The sequence below is a fragment of the Buteo buteo genome, chromosome 9, assembly GCF_964188355.1.
Source record: "Buteo buteo chromosome 9, bButBut1.hap1.1, whole genome shotgun sequence".
In the NCBI taxonomy this organism is placed as follows: Eukaryota; Metazoa; Chordata; class Aves; order Accipitriformes; family Accipitridae; genus Buteo; species Buteo buteo.
The window spans coordinates 26,780,912-26,795,494 of NC_134179.1; the positions used below are offsets into that span (position 1 = coordinate 26,780,912).

Genomic DNA, 14,583 nt, shown 5'->3' on the forward strand with positions numbered 1-14,583 from the left:
GTGGGTGTATTTAATGATGCAGAAAATGATAGGTGAAGAGGAATGGGACGACCGAGGCAGGTGCAGAGAACCGCTGCTGAGTAAGATACCTCTTGAGGTGGCAGGTCCATCTCTTCCTGCCCCTATGTCAAGCTGCCATTTCTGTTGTCAAGTCTTTTCTGAACAGACTTTCTAGACGTGCAAAGTAGCACCAGTCAAAAGTGTGGTTTTGTGCAGTGGTCTGGCAGTCTAGCAATGGTCTACAAGTACAAACTTAAAACCAAAACTGTTGCCAGTTAATGTAATTTAGATGTGACCCTGAATTTCAGGAGATAACACTGCATTACCAACCCACAAAAAAAGACTGCTTCTAATAAAAATGGCACGGACCACACTGTTTTTTTTCCTTTCTTTGAAACAAATGCCTCATTTTCTTTACCTTACATTCAGCCTCTGGTGTAATAGAAAGATGAGACTTTTGTGTTGTGGGATGCTGTAGTCTATTTAATAGCATGTGGTAGTACAATAAGCAAAGAAAGAAAGAAACTCAGTACATTCATGTTGCTGAAGGAATTTGCCAATTAGGATCTACCAGAATGAGTGGGAGCAGAGAAATGATCCTTGAAATCTGAGCAGTCACCTTGCTGCTGGCGCATGACCTGTTCTCGTGTGTGAGAACCCAGGGTGTCCGTACAGAGGTGCGAGAGATTTCATTTTCTTTGTGAGCAGATGTAACACACAGTTCCAAATGCTGGAGCTGGTCATTGTGTGTTGGATACTGTGTCTTCCCCGTCTTTTGTGTAGAGGGTCAGACTGAGATTTAAAATACAACTTTTCAATTTCTGTTTTCACTCCAGGAGATATCTGCTAAAATAGTCAATGGAAAGACTACCATTAACTTTGAGAACAGCATTATGCTCCAGAGTTAACATCCAAATGTGTGGATTCCTTTACGAGCAAAGGACGGGTGAAGTTCAACTAGCAGTTATTGTGACCAGAATTCAGGTCATAGTTTCATGAGATACTGTCAAAAAAAACCCCAACTGGATCACTGCAATGATCTGAGTTAAAATTAGCTCGTCTTGGTGGTGGTAGTAGGGTATTTTTAACCTGGATCGTTTGAGCGACCCAGTTCAAGTGTTGCCGCGCACTAGCACGCTGATGAGGGCAGTGGGTGCAGTGCATGGGTGGGAGCAATGCCCTTAACAGGGGTACGGGAAGAAGCTGTAAGTCATGTTACTGCTAGAGCCGTCATTTTATTTTTAATTCTCTGGAAACATCTGGGAAGAGAGAGCTGAGTAACATGATGACTAGCACAACTTGACTCTCCCCTTGGGACTTGCTCAAGGTTTTTTTCTGTGTACCATTGCGGTGACACTGGAGGTGTTCAGCTTGCGACTTTGATTTTCAGAAACTGAACTAGCTGGCAGTTTGTAAGCTGAAGCTTTCTGGTGTTAACCATAGGGCACCAGACCACCTAAACTGAGAAAACAGAAATTCTAGAAAACCAGTGAATCTCAGCAAATGCTGATTTTAAAAAAGCTGTTGCTTTTTTTGTTGTTTTTTTAGTAATACCCTCCAAAGGGGTGGATTGAAAAGAGGACTGAGCATCACGGTGCTTAACTTTAACATTGCTGACACCTGGTAAATGATGGAATAATAAAGCTAGGAGGGAACTTGAAAGGTTCCCTGTCTGGGTGAGGTCTGGTGTGGTCCATGTGCCTGAGTCGCACCACCCAGCTCTCCCAGCCGTTATTTTGGTAAAGTACCTGGCCCTGTGTCCACAGCACACCTCACTGACCTGGCACGTGGTGATGGGACCACAGAGACCTCTCCAGCCCCCTGGTGCCTAGACCATAACCCTTTCTTTAAGATGTCCCTGGTGTCGTATAGCACACCTTTTCCCTCTGGGCTGCAAAGGCAGATGTTGGCCTAGAAAACTGCCCAGCTTTGCAAACTGGAAGTGATGTGAAATAAGAGTGATGTGCCAGAGGAGCTCTTCACAGCCTGAGTGTTACTGATGTGCAGGGGCACATGGATGCCTAAAAGCCTTCAGCTTCTCTCAGCTTCCGCACTGAGTGAAACACTAGCACCCCAACCCTGTAGTAAGCCAGTTTTGGGAGCCATGCCAGCAAAAAGATATTTTTTTTTTCTTTTGCAAGATTGGTTTTCTGTCAGGTTAAACCCCAAGCCAGCCCACAGCTGGGTCAGAGGGGTGCCAGCACCCAAATAGGAGAGGAGGCTGTGATATCCAGCAGAAGTGAGCCAAGGAGGACTTCTTCGGTGTTAGCTAGTCTTTAAGAAATAACAAATACCCTGCTGCTCACAACAGTCATCCATCTGGTCCTGTATTCTGTCTCTGGCTGTGGCAATAGGAAGATCACACTTCAGGTAGCGCTGCAATTAAGTAGTAAGTGAGCAGGATTTTGGTATATCTGAGCTGACCTAGTAGCTTGCTGCAGCCACAAGAACTGTTCCCACTTTAACCATCGGCACTCTAACATGCTGGAAAAAAAATCCTTCTCTCCTTAGTTGGATTACTTTTCTGTTGGGCTAGTGAGTTAGATCAGTTCATGAGAGAGCCTGACAAGCGCTGGAGCGGGGGCAGAGGAGGGTCTGCAGAGCCGTAAGCTGGTGAGAGGAACAGGACCTCCCCTGCTGTGGAGACAAGGAAGCTGTTGCAACAGCTTAAACGGTATTGTCAGCCCTGACCTAGATCTCATGTGAAATGAAACTTGAATCTAATCATATTTTGTTCTATTTTTAACAAGGACTATCCAGCAAGCTGCAGCAAGCAGAATAGGTTTAGACCCGTCATTGGCTGGGAGAAGTGTGAGAAAGAGCAAAGAGCTGCAGGAAGTAGGTAAAGTGGTTGAGGAAATGGTGCTCTGCCTTTCACCCTTTCTGAGGAGAGGATGTGAGCTGGAGCACTGCAGCACTTGGTGTTTGAATGAGCTGCAAAGTGGAGGCCATGGCCACTTGTGGTCACTAAAGATTGCTTTTTTGGCACTTTTCCCAAAAGTAGCTTCATTAAATGCAATGTGTTGGCCAAATTCTAATTGAGTAAATCCACTCTGTCTCTCTCAGGGCCCCTGAAGTATCGGCTGGGTAAAATGTTCACTTCATAGGAACAGAGGACTGGCTAATGGCCCAGCAGTTCAGCCCCTTGGATGGGATTCTCATTGGACATCAATGTGTGGAGCTCAGCTGGCTCCGAAGGAGCTACTCTGATTTACACCTGCAAAGAGCTGGACCTTTATTTTCTGCTGATGGCAGCGCCAGAATTATCAGGGCAAGGTACAAAAAAATAAGCAATTAGGGAATAAACTGGTCATTGAAAAGGTTTCTTTCTATTACCAGACAGTTAATGGTTAGATTCTGCTCTGAAGGTTTGTACTTAGTGAAAGCCTCTGCCCTAACTCTCTGTATTTCTGCAGTGTATTGCTGTTGTGTTACAGAACTTATTTTCTTGACCAGTGAACATGGGCTATTTTCTTCATCTCTTCTTTGTCTCATGGCCACAAGGTGCAACATCTCAGCCCAGCTTTAGAATCCTTTTTTGTGCTGAGTGTAGAGAGTTTTGCTAAGGCTGCCTTTCTCTCAGGCTGTATTGCAAGTATTTCATCTGCAACTCGAAGCCGAAGCCTACTAACTTTGTCAGAGACAGACTTGCACTTTAGCCTCTCCCTTTTTTTCTTTTAAGCATGTAACTATTTTCAATGGGATAAACAGAGAAAGTAACATCAAATCAGAGATGCATGGGGGGAAAAAAAAAAAAAGCTAGGATCCAAATACAGGGAAATGTAAAGCTTTTCCAGTCAGGGCCACAAGGAGCTGTGACAGGGAGGGAGGATGATGTGGTTGTTCCCTCCTTATGGAACTTCCTTATGGGACACAGAGCACAAGCCTCATTAAGCAACACGAATGGGCGTATGTGCACACCTTCATCACATCCTCAGGGTAAATCCAGGACTGCCCTAGCCTGGATGCATGACTTCAGTTGCTCTGTCTGGGCATGTTTACATTTTGTGGCTCCCTTGAATAGGGGCAAAGACCAAAGAGCATTCCCTTTAGATCCTTGACCTTACACATGTAATTTAGATATTGTAAAATACACTATGCTGGGCTCATTGAACCATTACCTCTTTTGGCTCTTCACGTGCCCTTTCTTTCAGATGATGTCCAAATACAAGAAGGAGTGTGGAAGCTACTTTGCTGATGTTGAAAATTGCTCACAAATGACATACACTCTGGCATCTTTCTTTGCCACCCCTCTCCCAAGGTCAGGACTGAAGTGTAAGAACCTCCACCACTCCTCGCCGTGCTGGCAGAGGGGGAGCTGGCCCATGGTTTGTTCAGCTGTCTGTGGCCCACAAGCAATTACCACTTGACTTGCTGCGTTGGGTCAAGTGTGATGAGCAGCCAGGGCTGCAGGGTGACTTGAGCTGTCAGCCATGGGAAGCTGTGAGCCGGTGGCGACTGTGGATGTTGACATTTCTGGGTTTCCCTGGGGTCTGAGCGCTGGCCCAGCACCATCCTGCCACAGCCACAACCATCGTCTCCTCCTGCATCTTTGAAAGGGATGTGATAAGTCTTTTCTAAGTAGAAAAAACAGCATTGCACAGTAGTGAACCATGTTAGTGCAAAAAATTCGGGGGAAGGGGAGCTTGCCAGCGCAGCAAACACCCTTTCTCCATGTCTGCCCTTCCCTGTCCTCCCAGCTCCCTCATCTAGCTGGCATGTGCTGCATTGCTGGGCAGGCTGACTCGAGGGCAGGGTTATCTCCGCTCCTTATGCTTGCCCCTTGGCTCAGCAAAGGCCATGGGTGAACGTTAGTATGAACGGCAACGCAGGGGTAGTGTGTGGGCCTGGGAGAGGAACAAGTCCTGCTGCTATTTCCTAATAAAGTAAAAAGAAAAGTCTAAATTCAATACTGATGAGTACAATGATGTTCATTGCAAAGAGAGAGGGCAGTGTGAATCTGGAGACTACTGCATATGTGGTTGATTGCAATCTGATTGAGAAAGTGAATTTAAAGATGACATTAATAGTGAAACCTATAATGAAAGTTTCACCGTATTTTACCATACGTCCCTGTTCTGGGTCACTTGCAGTATTGCTGCAGTTCTGTCATCTGGATTGTATATTCCATGCCTGTGTCTACTTCTGTTCAGTTTTGTGGGAAAAGTTAAGCTGAAACAGATCAGCAGTTTCTTACTAATCACTCATCAACAAGATTTATCATTACTGTGGTCTGCCACGGGGTTCAGAAATTAGGTGAGAGGGTCATGTTAGCATCATGGATGTGATTATAGCTGTCATCATGAAAATCCCCTCACATTCGGATAAACTCAGGGTTATTGAAAAATGTTGTATTTTACATATTCAGCAAGGGAGCTGTTAAATTTTTGAGGTGACAAAGGTCAGACATGCAGAAAGGGTAAATATTTTTGTTCTTTCCTTGCAACTTTTGCAAATAAAGGCTGTTGCTGATTTGGAAGCAGCGCAGCAATGGATGGTTTTAGTAAGGAGGATATAGCTACCATCACCACCTTTCCTCACCCCCAAATCTGTGCCTGGTGGTATGGGAATAACTGTGAAATAAAAGCAAGACTGAAGGAAGCAACCACAGCACGCACCAGGATTGATGAGACTGGCAGTATCAGTAGAACAATGATGATAAGGATGAACAGCAGGGAAGACACATGTCTCACTGCTACTTACTGCCTCTGAATGACCACAGAAGCATAGTGGATTTCTGTATCTTGAGTGTGGAGGTACCTGAGGGAAGTGCAGCAGAGCTCACGTACAGACTGCAGTCCCAAAGGCTTTTCACAAGGACACTGCTACCATGCAGAGGCAGTTTTGTATTGGGTACCAGTACAAGAAGAGAGGAAGAGGAGGCCAGCAATTAATGTTGAAGAAGAATGAGAGAAAGTAGGTTAACACACAGAAATCTGAGATAGTGATGGTGGTTTAAACTGCCAGTCTGATGCAAGGAAAGACGAACAGACGCATGGTTAAAATTTATGGGTTTTCCACCTCTACTGAGGGTACTCCAGTCTCCCACAGCTCTATAGGCCAGGAGATTATACATAAACCATACCCATAGTTTGACTCTAAATGCGCTATCCAGCCTGGGATCAGCCAGAATTTTCCCTGCAATTTTTTTCTCCCAACTCTTGCAAATACATGAGGCCAAATCCTGTAACTAAAAGTCGGCAGGATCACTCTCCTGTGCTTTCAGTGTTGTATGTATGCACTGAGAATGAGGAGGAAACTGCTGGCATAAAATGCAGTTGGTAGATGGTATGGAAGAAAAGAAGCAACAGGTATGTGGGTAGAAACTCACAGAGTAATAGGAATTGCAAGTATGTGAGTGCCATTTTAGATGCAGGAATTAAAAGGGTCAAAATGAGGAAGGTGTAATAGAGTGGGAGTGATTTTCCCGGAAGGCTGTGTAATTATTCATGAGGGATGTTGCTGTAAGAATCAATCATGACTATGTAGGAAGTTTTTATCTGTAGGATGCTTGTCTCCCTGCTTGCTGAAGTTGGAAGGTATGAGGCAACAATTATATAATTAAAGATGCGACCATAATGATTATGCAAAATGGAACCAGTTAAAGTTGCAAGGCCATGTCGACCATTATTATTATGTAATTGAATATTTGAATGTATAAGAAAATTTCAACAATTAAAGGCATTCTAAGGGCCTACTTGAAGAAAAAGAAGTTGGTTTCATGCAGTTAATTACTAAAATGGCAACAGAATCAAACAAGACCAAGAAAGAAAAAAAAAAACATTAACAGATATATAAATTGCATTAATTTTAAAAGTCACCCTAACAACAAACAAAACTCTTACTTGTAATAGAAACTATATTTCTACAGGCTTAATTCAATGAAAACTAAAAAAAAGTAAATCAGGTGAGTATAACTTTTTATCTTAGGATAAGGATTTGTTATAGGTTAACATTTTCACAGTCACATAACCGGCTTGGTTTGCAGAGACGGCCATTCGCTTAGGGCTTAGAATCTGAACGTTTGATGGGATTCATCTTGCCTAATTTAGACACCTAATAAAAGACATTTTAAATTTAAGCTAGCTGTCTTAGGCTGGCTCTAGAATCAGTGAAGAGAAATGGCATCTTCAGAGAGAAAGTAATTTCTTCTGTCTTGGATGCCAGTCTTACCATGAGATGACTTGTCCTTGAAAGATGCCTATTCTTCTCTACTGCTTGTAAAAGGAGCTTAAGGTAACTAAGACTGAATGATCTACTTTCAGGTGATTAAAGACATGAAATAAATCCTGTCAGTCTCGGTATCTAACATAAGGCATCCACATTTGAAAACTGTAGCTGTAATAGCTACTCATAAGGCCATATCAAAACAAACTGTTGCAAATCATGCTCTGTATGCTGCAACGGTTAGCTCTCGAAAAGGCTGGAGCAAGCAGTGCAGACACAGACATACTTAACCCGTGTGCAGGCCATGTTGGCAGTAAGCAAATATTCAAACCCCACTTCTGGAGGGTGGTGCGCTGGAAGGACTCTGTGGCCACAGTCTCCCACGGTCTGCCCAAGATGCTGTCTTTTCTCTTGGTTCACCTGTATTTCATCTCTGGCTTGAGTAAGTCACTCTGTCTTCAGGTGCTTCTTGGGATTCGTCTACAAACAGGGGTTGGTTTGCTTGTAACATTTCCCTTTCCAGCCTCTGGACATCTTGTTTAATTGCCCATTTCAAATTCTTAAGCTATCCAGCTCAGATTCCAGAAGGCCTAGACTGAATTCGGAGGAAGGGCATGAGAAACAAGAAATGTGTGAACAGGATTTTTTTAACCTTCTTCCAAAAAGCCTTCTTAATCTCCTTGCTTGAGACCATACAGCAGTCTGGGTAGGTACCCTCTCCCATCCCCTTCCTTCTTCATCTTTGTTCTTGGTGCCAGAATCAACCAGTTTCTGACAAGGTGGCTACATTATTGAGCAGCGGTGTGCTGGCAGGCAGACAAGAAAAGCTGGTTAGGCAACAGAGGGGATGAGGATGTAGCGAGTCCTGGAAGGTGTCTGTGAGAGGGATTCCTGCTTTCCTGGTACCTGTTTGCATCTGGGCTATTTACTTGTGCTCCGCTCCAATGAACGGGGCGATGGGCGAGTGTGCTCACCCTTCTGGGAGCATCAGCACATGCAGCAGGGCCAGGAGGAAGCTGTGGCGAAGAGGTTCATGTGGCTGTGACGGGAAGAGATGGCACCGTCCAGAAGCATGATCTCAGGGGTATCTTCTGGAATACATCCTGGTACCTTCTAGTGTAGCTCCACCCTGCTTTCTGCTCCTGGCCTAGAAGCTGGGATCTGCAACCAACTGCTGAATTTCCGACCTCATTTGTGAGCTGGAAACAGCTGTCAGCCCCTCTGTTGGGCTCCTGATCCCAAATAGCATGACAAACTAGCAGGTTTCTGTTGGATGCAGAAAGAGTGTTGTGAACCCTACCTTGGGAATTGCCATCAGTTTGGAAATTGCTGCTGTTTTCAATCAGTTTATGAGGAATCTAGAAAAGATCTCCCCTCCCCTGCCGTTCTGTTGAAAACAAAACCTCTTTTGGAACATGAAGCAGAAAAGACCAATTCAAGGTAAGGCTAAGAGCTTGTGGGTGTTCAGGCCACAGTGCTGAGTGGTAGTTTACTTGTACAAAAATTCACCTTTTGTTATTGCACCTCTGCTTGGATATGGCTGACCACATCGATGGTTTCACTATTTTACTTTGTAATTACAGATTCACCTCATTTTTTAAAAGCACTATGTGTCCATGTAGGCCATCTTTTACGCAACATCATAACAAATAGATACAATTAATTATGAGTCTTTAAATATATGTATGTGAATTACAATGATTTTTGAAACATGGAACTTCAACACTTCAAAATTATTTTGCTGAATGAGATGACTCATTATGCCTGGGAAAAAAAGATCCTGTAATTTTGTTGTATTTTCCTGTCATTAAGAAAATATTATGCTTCAAGCAGATGAAGGACAGCAAAATTTGCAGCCCCATTATTACTGGAGAGTGGTAGCAAAGAGAAGTGCATTACATTTACCTACAGATATGTGAGTGTGTTTTAGCACCCACTTTTTATTTCTTTAAAAAAAAAAAAGGTATCAATTTAGAGGACAAAGTAGAGCTGTGGTTTGTGGAAGACAAGCCTGGACACACCAGTGTCTTCAATCCACTGCTTCCATGTCTGTGTCCCCTGTTTGCTCTGCAGATTGACCTTGGACAGAAAGCTCCGCTGGGTCACCCACACATTCTGCAGCTTTTGGTGGACTTTTTGTGGGTACTGGCATATTCCCAAGGGGAGTGGGCATGTTTTGTGTGGGTGCTGGCACATTTTCGGGGGTTGCTGGCATGCTTTCAATGGGTTTTGGCATATTCCCAGTGGGTACTGGCACACTCTCGGGACGTATTGGCGAATTTTCTGTGGGTGTTGGCACCCTTTCTGGGAGCGCGGCCATGCTTTTGGTGGGCTTTGGCACGTTGTCGGTGGGCGTTGTCATACTTTCAGTGGGCGCTGGCGTGCTCCCAGTGGGTGCTGGCGTGTGTTCAGTGGGTGTTGGTGTGCTTGTGCTGGGCTGCTCACAGTGATTCCCGGCCTCTGACCGTGGGGTGAGAGGGGAGGGGAGCTCTGGCACCGGGACAGCACTACATGTTTGAGCGTCACAGGTCTCTGGATTGCTGCTGTTGCTTGGGAGGGACTCCTCTGCCTTGTGGGATACCCTGAAAGCTTCAGCCAGCTCCTTCAGCATCCTCTCATCAGTAGCGCGCAGGTCAATGCTCGACTGCTCAGAGGAGGAAGGGCTGGTATCAGCGTCATCTTCTTCTTCTAAGATGCCATTTCCATTCACCTCTTCAGGGAATTGTGCTTGCTTTATTTTTTTGTACAATTCATTCCTCTCTTCCTGCAGAGCCCGGCAAAGGTTCTCTAGCCTCTGGATTTTCAGCACGAAGCACTCATATTCCTTGGACCTCATGGCTTTCTGTGGTCAAAGACATCAGACAAAGGTGCCAGCTGAGTTTGGGTGCATGCAATTCATTGGTGGAACTGGCAATTTGGAAACAATTTGAGATCTAGGCAGCCCTCACAGGACTCTGCCAGGTAGCTGGCTTTAACCAACTGTTCTACAACAACTATGGTCTTTTGTATGGAAGCTTTGAGAGGAAATTCACCCCTGTTACTGCAGTGTATTAGAATTCTCCATACAGATTCAGATCAATTTCACTCAAAAATATTTGCAGGAATAGCTGTTGATGATCTGTAGAGATGGAAGAACATAGTGGATGTGTGTACAGAAGTCTGCCTGGACTTCTGGTGGGTGTGGGTGTGAATTTGGGGGAAAACAAGCTGTATTCTAATTTTTGCTTATTTTGCTTCTAAGTTCTGCGATACCAGCCTGAATTAGAACATTTTCTTGCTTCTACATCCAGAGAGGAAACAAGAGATACAGAAACCCATAGAAATGCCAATAGCACAGAGCTACAAAGCTAACCAGAAAGACCTGGTCCGAGTTCAGTCTAACTTTGGGGTGAAACTTCAGGCAGCCGCTTATCTTATTTGAACGAGTTCCAACACGCTTATGAGTTTCCTCTGCAATGCCCCTGTGACAGCATGTTTAAAACTATGGTGAGCCACAGTACTTGCTTTTGGCTCTTAGAGTTTGCCTACACAGGAAGTTAATGAAAGGCGTGAATTTAAAGTTCATTAGCTAGAGCACATTAATTCCCTGGGTGGAGGCTCTTATGCAGAAAGAAAGTAGCATGAAGTGAACTAATGCCAATTTGCTTCTGTGTGAGAGCATTAACAATCACACATTTTTAGAGCACTTAAAATTCACAGTTACATAATTCAGTTTCTCGTGGATGTAATGAATGTCTCTGCACAATCTAAAAGCACCAGCAGCTGGGATTGTCTTTTTCTTTAAAGATATCTAATTATCAAGGTAGCTTCAAAAAAAGACCCTTAAATTCAAGAACAAATTTTTCATTGACTTCTGGCAGTTTCAGGTCATCTCATCTCCTAGTTAAAGCTTTATGTGGGGAAAGAGGTGCATCCTGAGAAGAAAGACTGCTCACCTCTTCAATCATGTCCAGTAACGCTCTGTTACAGTTCTCAAACCTGGATTTCCATGTAGCAGTATCCTTTTCCAACTTCTTCATTTTCTTTGTCATCTATAGAAGCAGGAGGAAAAGCTGAATCACAACAGGAATTCCATGCTGCAGATGAAATTAGGGCAGCCCTTTTATTCAGGTCTTTGGCTCTCCTCATAACTCTGCTACCAGCAGCTGTAGTGGCTGTGCTAAGTAATAATTTATGTTAAGGGATGGATTTAGTTTTAAGTAGCTGCCATATAACTTTCAGCCTCCAGTCTGTAGTCCTAAAGTAGAACCAGTTGATTATGTGGTTAGAAGTATAGCCAACTCCCAGAGTACAAACTGTCACAAAAACAAAAGGCAGAGAAAAGGTGGCATATTCTCTTTGTCCCTTTACCAGACCACAGCGTTAGATTGCTGGGAGGTTAAAGAAGGGCTTGTATCTTCTGAGCCGGCACTGCCAAGGAAGTTCCCTCTGGATTAGTCACCTCTACACTACCTCCAAAACACACCACTAGCTAAATAGCACCATCTTTCCCTTTGGTTTTCTGCAGACTGAACTCTCTGTGAAGATCATTAGAGGTTGCCTGCATCAGGGCACCAGGATTTTGGGCCCCGGTGGCAGAGCAGAACATTGTTTATTATGAAAGTGGGTACGACAAATGTGGGTGTGTTTGGTTTTTGACTCCCATTCATTACAGGAAAAAAGTACACCAGCGGCAAGGAAACAGTCACTTGGGCTTAATGGTGGGATGGTGTTGGTGGGCTTCAGCTCTGCCTACGCACTCCGGTGGGAAGATGTGTAGCCTGTGTGAACCTTTCTGTAGCACTGACAGTCACTCACGAGGCTCTGGGCACTCCTGGAGACACAGGCTGACAAATCCTGCTCCAGACTCCCCCTTTGGTATCTCTGAGGGGTTTATATCCAACCTCCACATTAGGCATATTTACTATTAGATAAAATGTTTATTCTTGCAGGCAATTTCAGTTTTAGCTGAGAGTGTGAAATGTTCAGCTTGCAGTGCTGAAGTCTAAGCTGCTGTCAGTAGTGGCCGAGTGTGCCCCAGATCTTATTTGGATGTTGATGAGATTGTTCTCCAAAATGGGCAGAAATGGTCCCGTCTCAGATAAAATTATTGCAGTGAGAAATATCAAAATCTAAAAGGAAAGTCTCAAGCACTGAGTTCAGGTATGAGCTGCTACTCACTTTTTCCATCTCCTGTTTGAATGTGGCAAACACTTCGTTGCTTTTGGTCAATGTTTTCTGAAATTCTTCAAACCTTTCAGAGTAGAGAGTGATCTGCAGTAACAGAGAAAAAAAACCACAGTAATTTCAGAGTCTCGGGGATAGTGAACTTCTACTTTGGTAGAAGATAATAAAATAAGTACTGTGTCTGGATATGGAAATTAGCTTCTGTTTCGAGACCATGAAGCACAAACCTCAGGGAACTGAAACTCCCTGCATCTTTTTAAGACTGCAAACTTTTATGCTTCCTCTGTTGCAGAAAGGTAAACTGAGGAAGAATAGAAAGACCCAGGCCGGTGATTTTAAAAAGACCTGGGAATTATAGGTGCCCTATTATCCTGAATGTTGCAGCTATGGTGTCTCTACACAGGGTGGCCAGAAGCAAAAGAATTCCCTAGGAGTGGACAGTTGTGAAAAAATTTCCCTTGGTAACTCTGTGGAGACTTCAAGAGGGCAGCATTTAAAGTCTGCAAAGTTTTCCAGTCCCTGCCTTTCCTCACAAGCCCTGTACACTTCTTTTTTTTGTACAATTGTGGCTAACATCTACAGGAGAGGACTCCTAGGATGACCTACAGAATGGAAAACGATAACGTGAGCCCTGGGCCACGTCCATGGGCAGGGACTAACCTGTGCTGGTCCGACCACTGATGCTGTGCAGGACCAGGCAGTGGGATTAACTCAAGGTGAGAGCCAGCGTGGTCAGAGCTGTGCCTGAGCTCTAAGCCTTGCTTCACCATGCAGACATTGCCAAACTCCAACTTCAACCTGAGGGAGTAAGCTCTGGCAGGCTTTAGCGGAGGAGCTGAGTACAGCCTGGCTGCCCAGCTGGTTACTTGCCTTCCTGATTACCGAACAAGCCAGGCTGGGAGCTGGGTCCTACCCTGGCTACACTGCTTCTGATATCTGAGCGAGCTGGCGGGGAGAGGCATCCCCACATCACGCTGCAGCCACAGTTTCCCCTCTTCCATCTTTCCAGTCCCCACTCGGTGGCTCAGGCTGTTGCCAGGAGCTGCACCAGGCAGCACTTGTGCTTCACTGGACTGCACTGTTGAAGAGGAGCATTTCTGGTCCCTTCCTATGTTATCTGGCTTGCAGGGTAGCCCCAGCACTGAGCGAAGCCCACTCTTCGTTTCACACCGCCGTGATCCTGCACTGGATTCCTTCAAGCTGCATCCCTGCACCGTGGCTTGAGCGAGCTGAGAGGGCACCTTGTCAGCTCTGTTTTGTAGCCTGCGTGTGGACTGACTGCAGCTGCAGGCAAAGCCAGCAAAGGCAGAGAAAATAAACCCCTGCCAGCCTTTTCTGCCAGTTTCACTTCACTTTGTGAAGCAGAGCAGAAAAAAGATCTGTTGCAATGTGCCAGCATTTAAGACTGTTAGGGCTCCAAATTTTGCTATCAGTTTACACCTGGTAGCCACCTGAAAGTTCACCTGTGGCTGTATTTTGTCAGTAAACCATATTTTTATATCTAAAATCTGTGGATGTTTTTCAAAAAAAAAAAGTTCTGAAGATCTGAGGTTAGTTTTCCTGTAAGATTTTCTTGTTTTCTGCTTTTTCCATTTTTTTTGCTGGGTAGGAAAATCACTTTCAAAGCTCCAAAATCATGCAGAACACTATATAGATAAAGCATGGTTATCTGCTCTTTGGAAAAGAAGACCAGCTCCAACACATCCACTTCCTTCTGGTGCCAGAGCACCCTCAGCAGTGTTTAGGTGATCGAACATTTCATCTGTCCAGCCTGACAGCTCTCGTTAGAAAAAGAGTCATTGGTGTAACATGCAGTGGCTGAGGCAGGGTGGGCGCAAAGCAATGGGACATTCAAGAACAGCCTGCAGTACTCAGGCATCTGGCTGGAGGCTAGCTGCCCTCTCCGCACTGGTGGGGAGCTGACTAAATGATTAGCTAGGAACTTTTATTTTGTGTGGTGCCAGAAAACACACCCCCTCCCTGATACTACTCTCCAGTTACTGAGGAAAAGACAATTTAGAAAATGTCACTAATAGTGCGCTGGGTTTAATTCTGATTTTGAAATCAGATATGGTTATATTATGTTTCATGTTCATTCTGGCTAGTTGATATTATGCCCCTTGTCACGGCCATAGCTGCAGTGTACTGTGGATGTGCCCGTGCTAAGTTTAAACTAGGTAGTTACGGTCTCAGTGGCTGTGAATACGGCACTGGCTGCAGCCCTTCCCTGCCGAGCTGGGTGAAGGCCTG

General features: G+C 44.7%; 1 protein-coding gene across 1 annotated transcript in view; it reads right to left on the bottom strand.

Moving 5' to 3' along the window:
• Nucleotides 1-6,600: 6,600 nt before the first annotated feature.
• The window catches only part of TXLNB (taxilin beta), a 37,668-nt gene continuing 29,685 nt past the window's right edge, over nt 6,601-14,583 (bottom strand). Inside the window, exons 8-10 of the mRNA XM_075035848.1 lie at nt 12,328-12,420; nt 11,103-11,198; nt 6,601-10,009 (exon numbers count right to left, since the gene is read on the bottom strand). Coding sequence (XP_074891949.1) covers nt 9,197-10,009; nt 11,103-11,198; nt 12,328-12,420 — 1,002 coding nt within the window. The 3' untranslated portion in view covers nt 6,601-9,196. The remainder of the gene's footprint in view (nt 10,010-11,102; nt 11,199-12,327; nt 12,421-14,583) is intronic.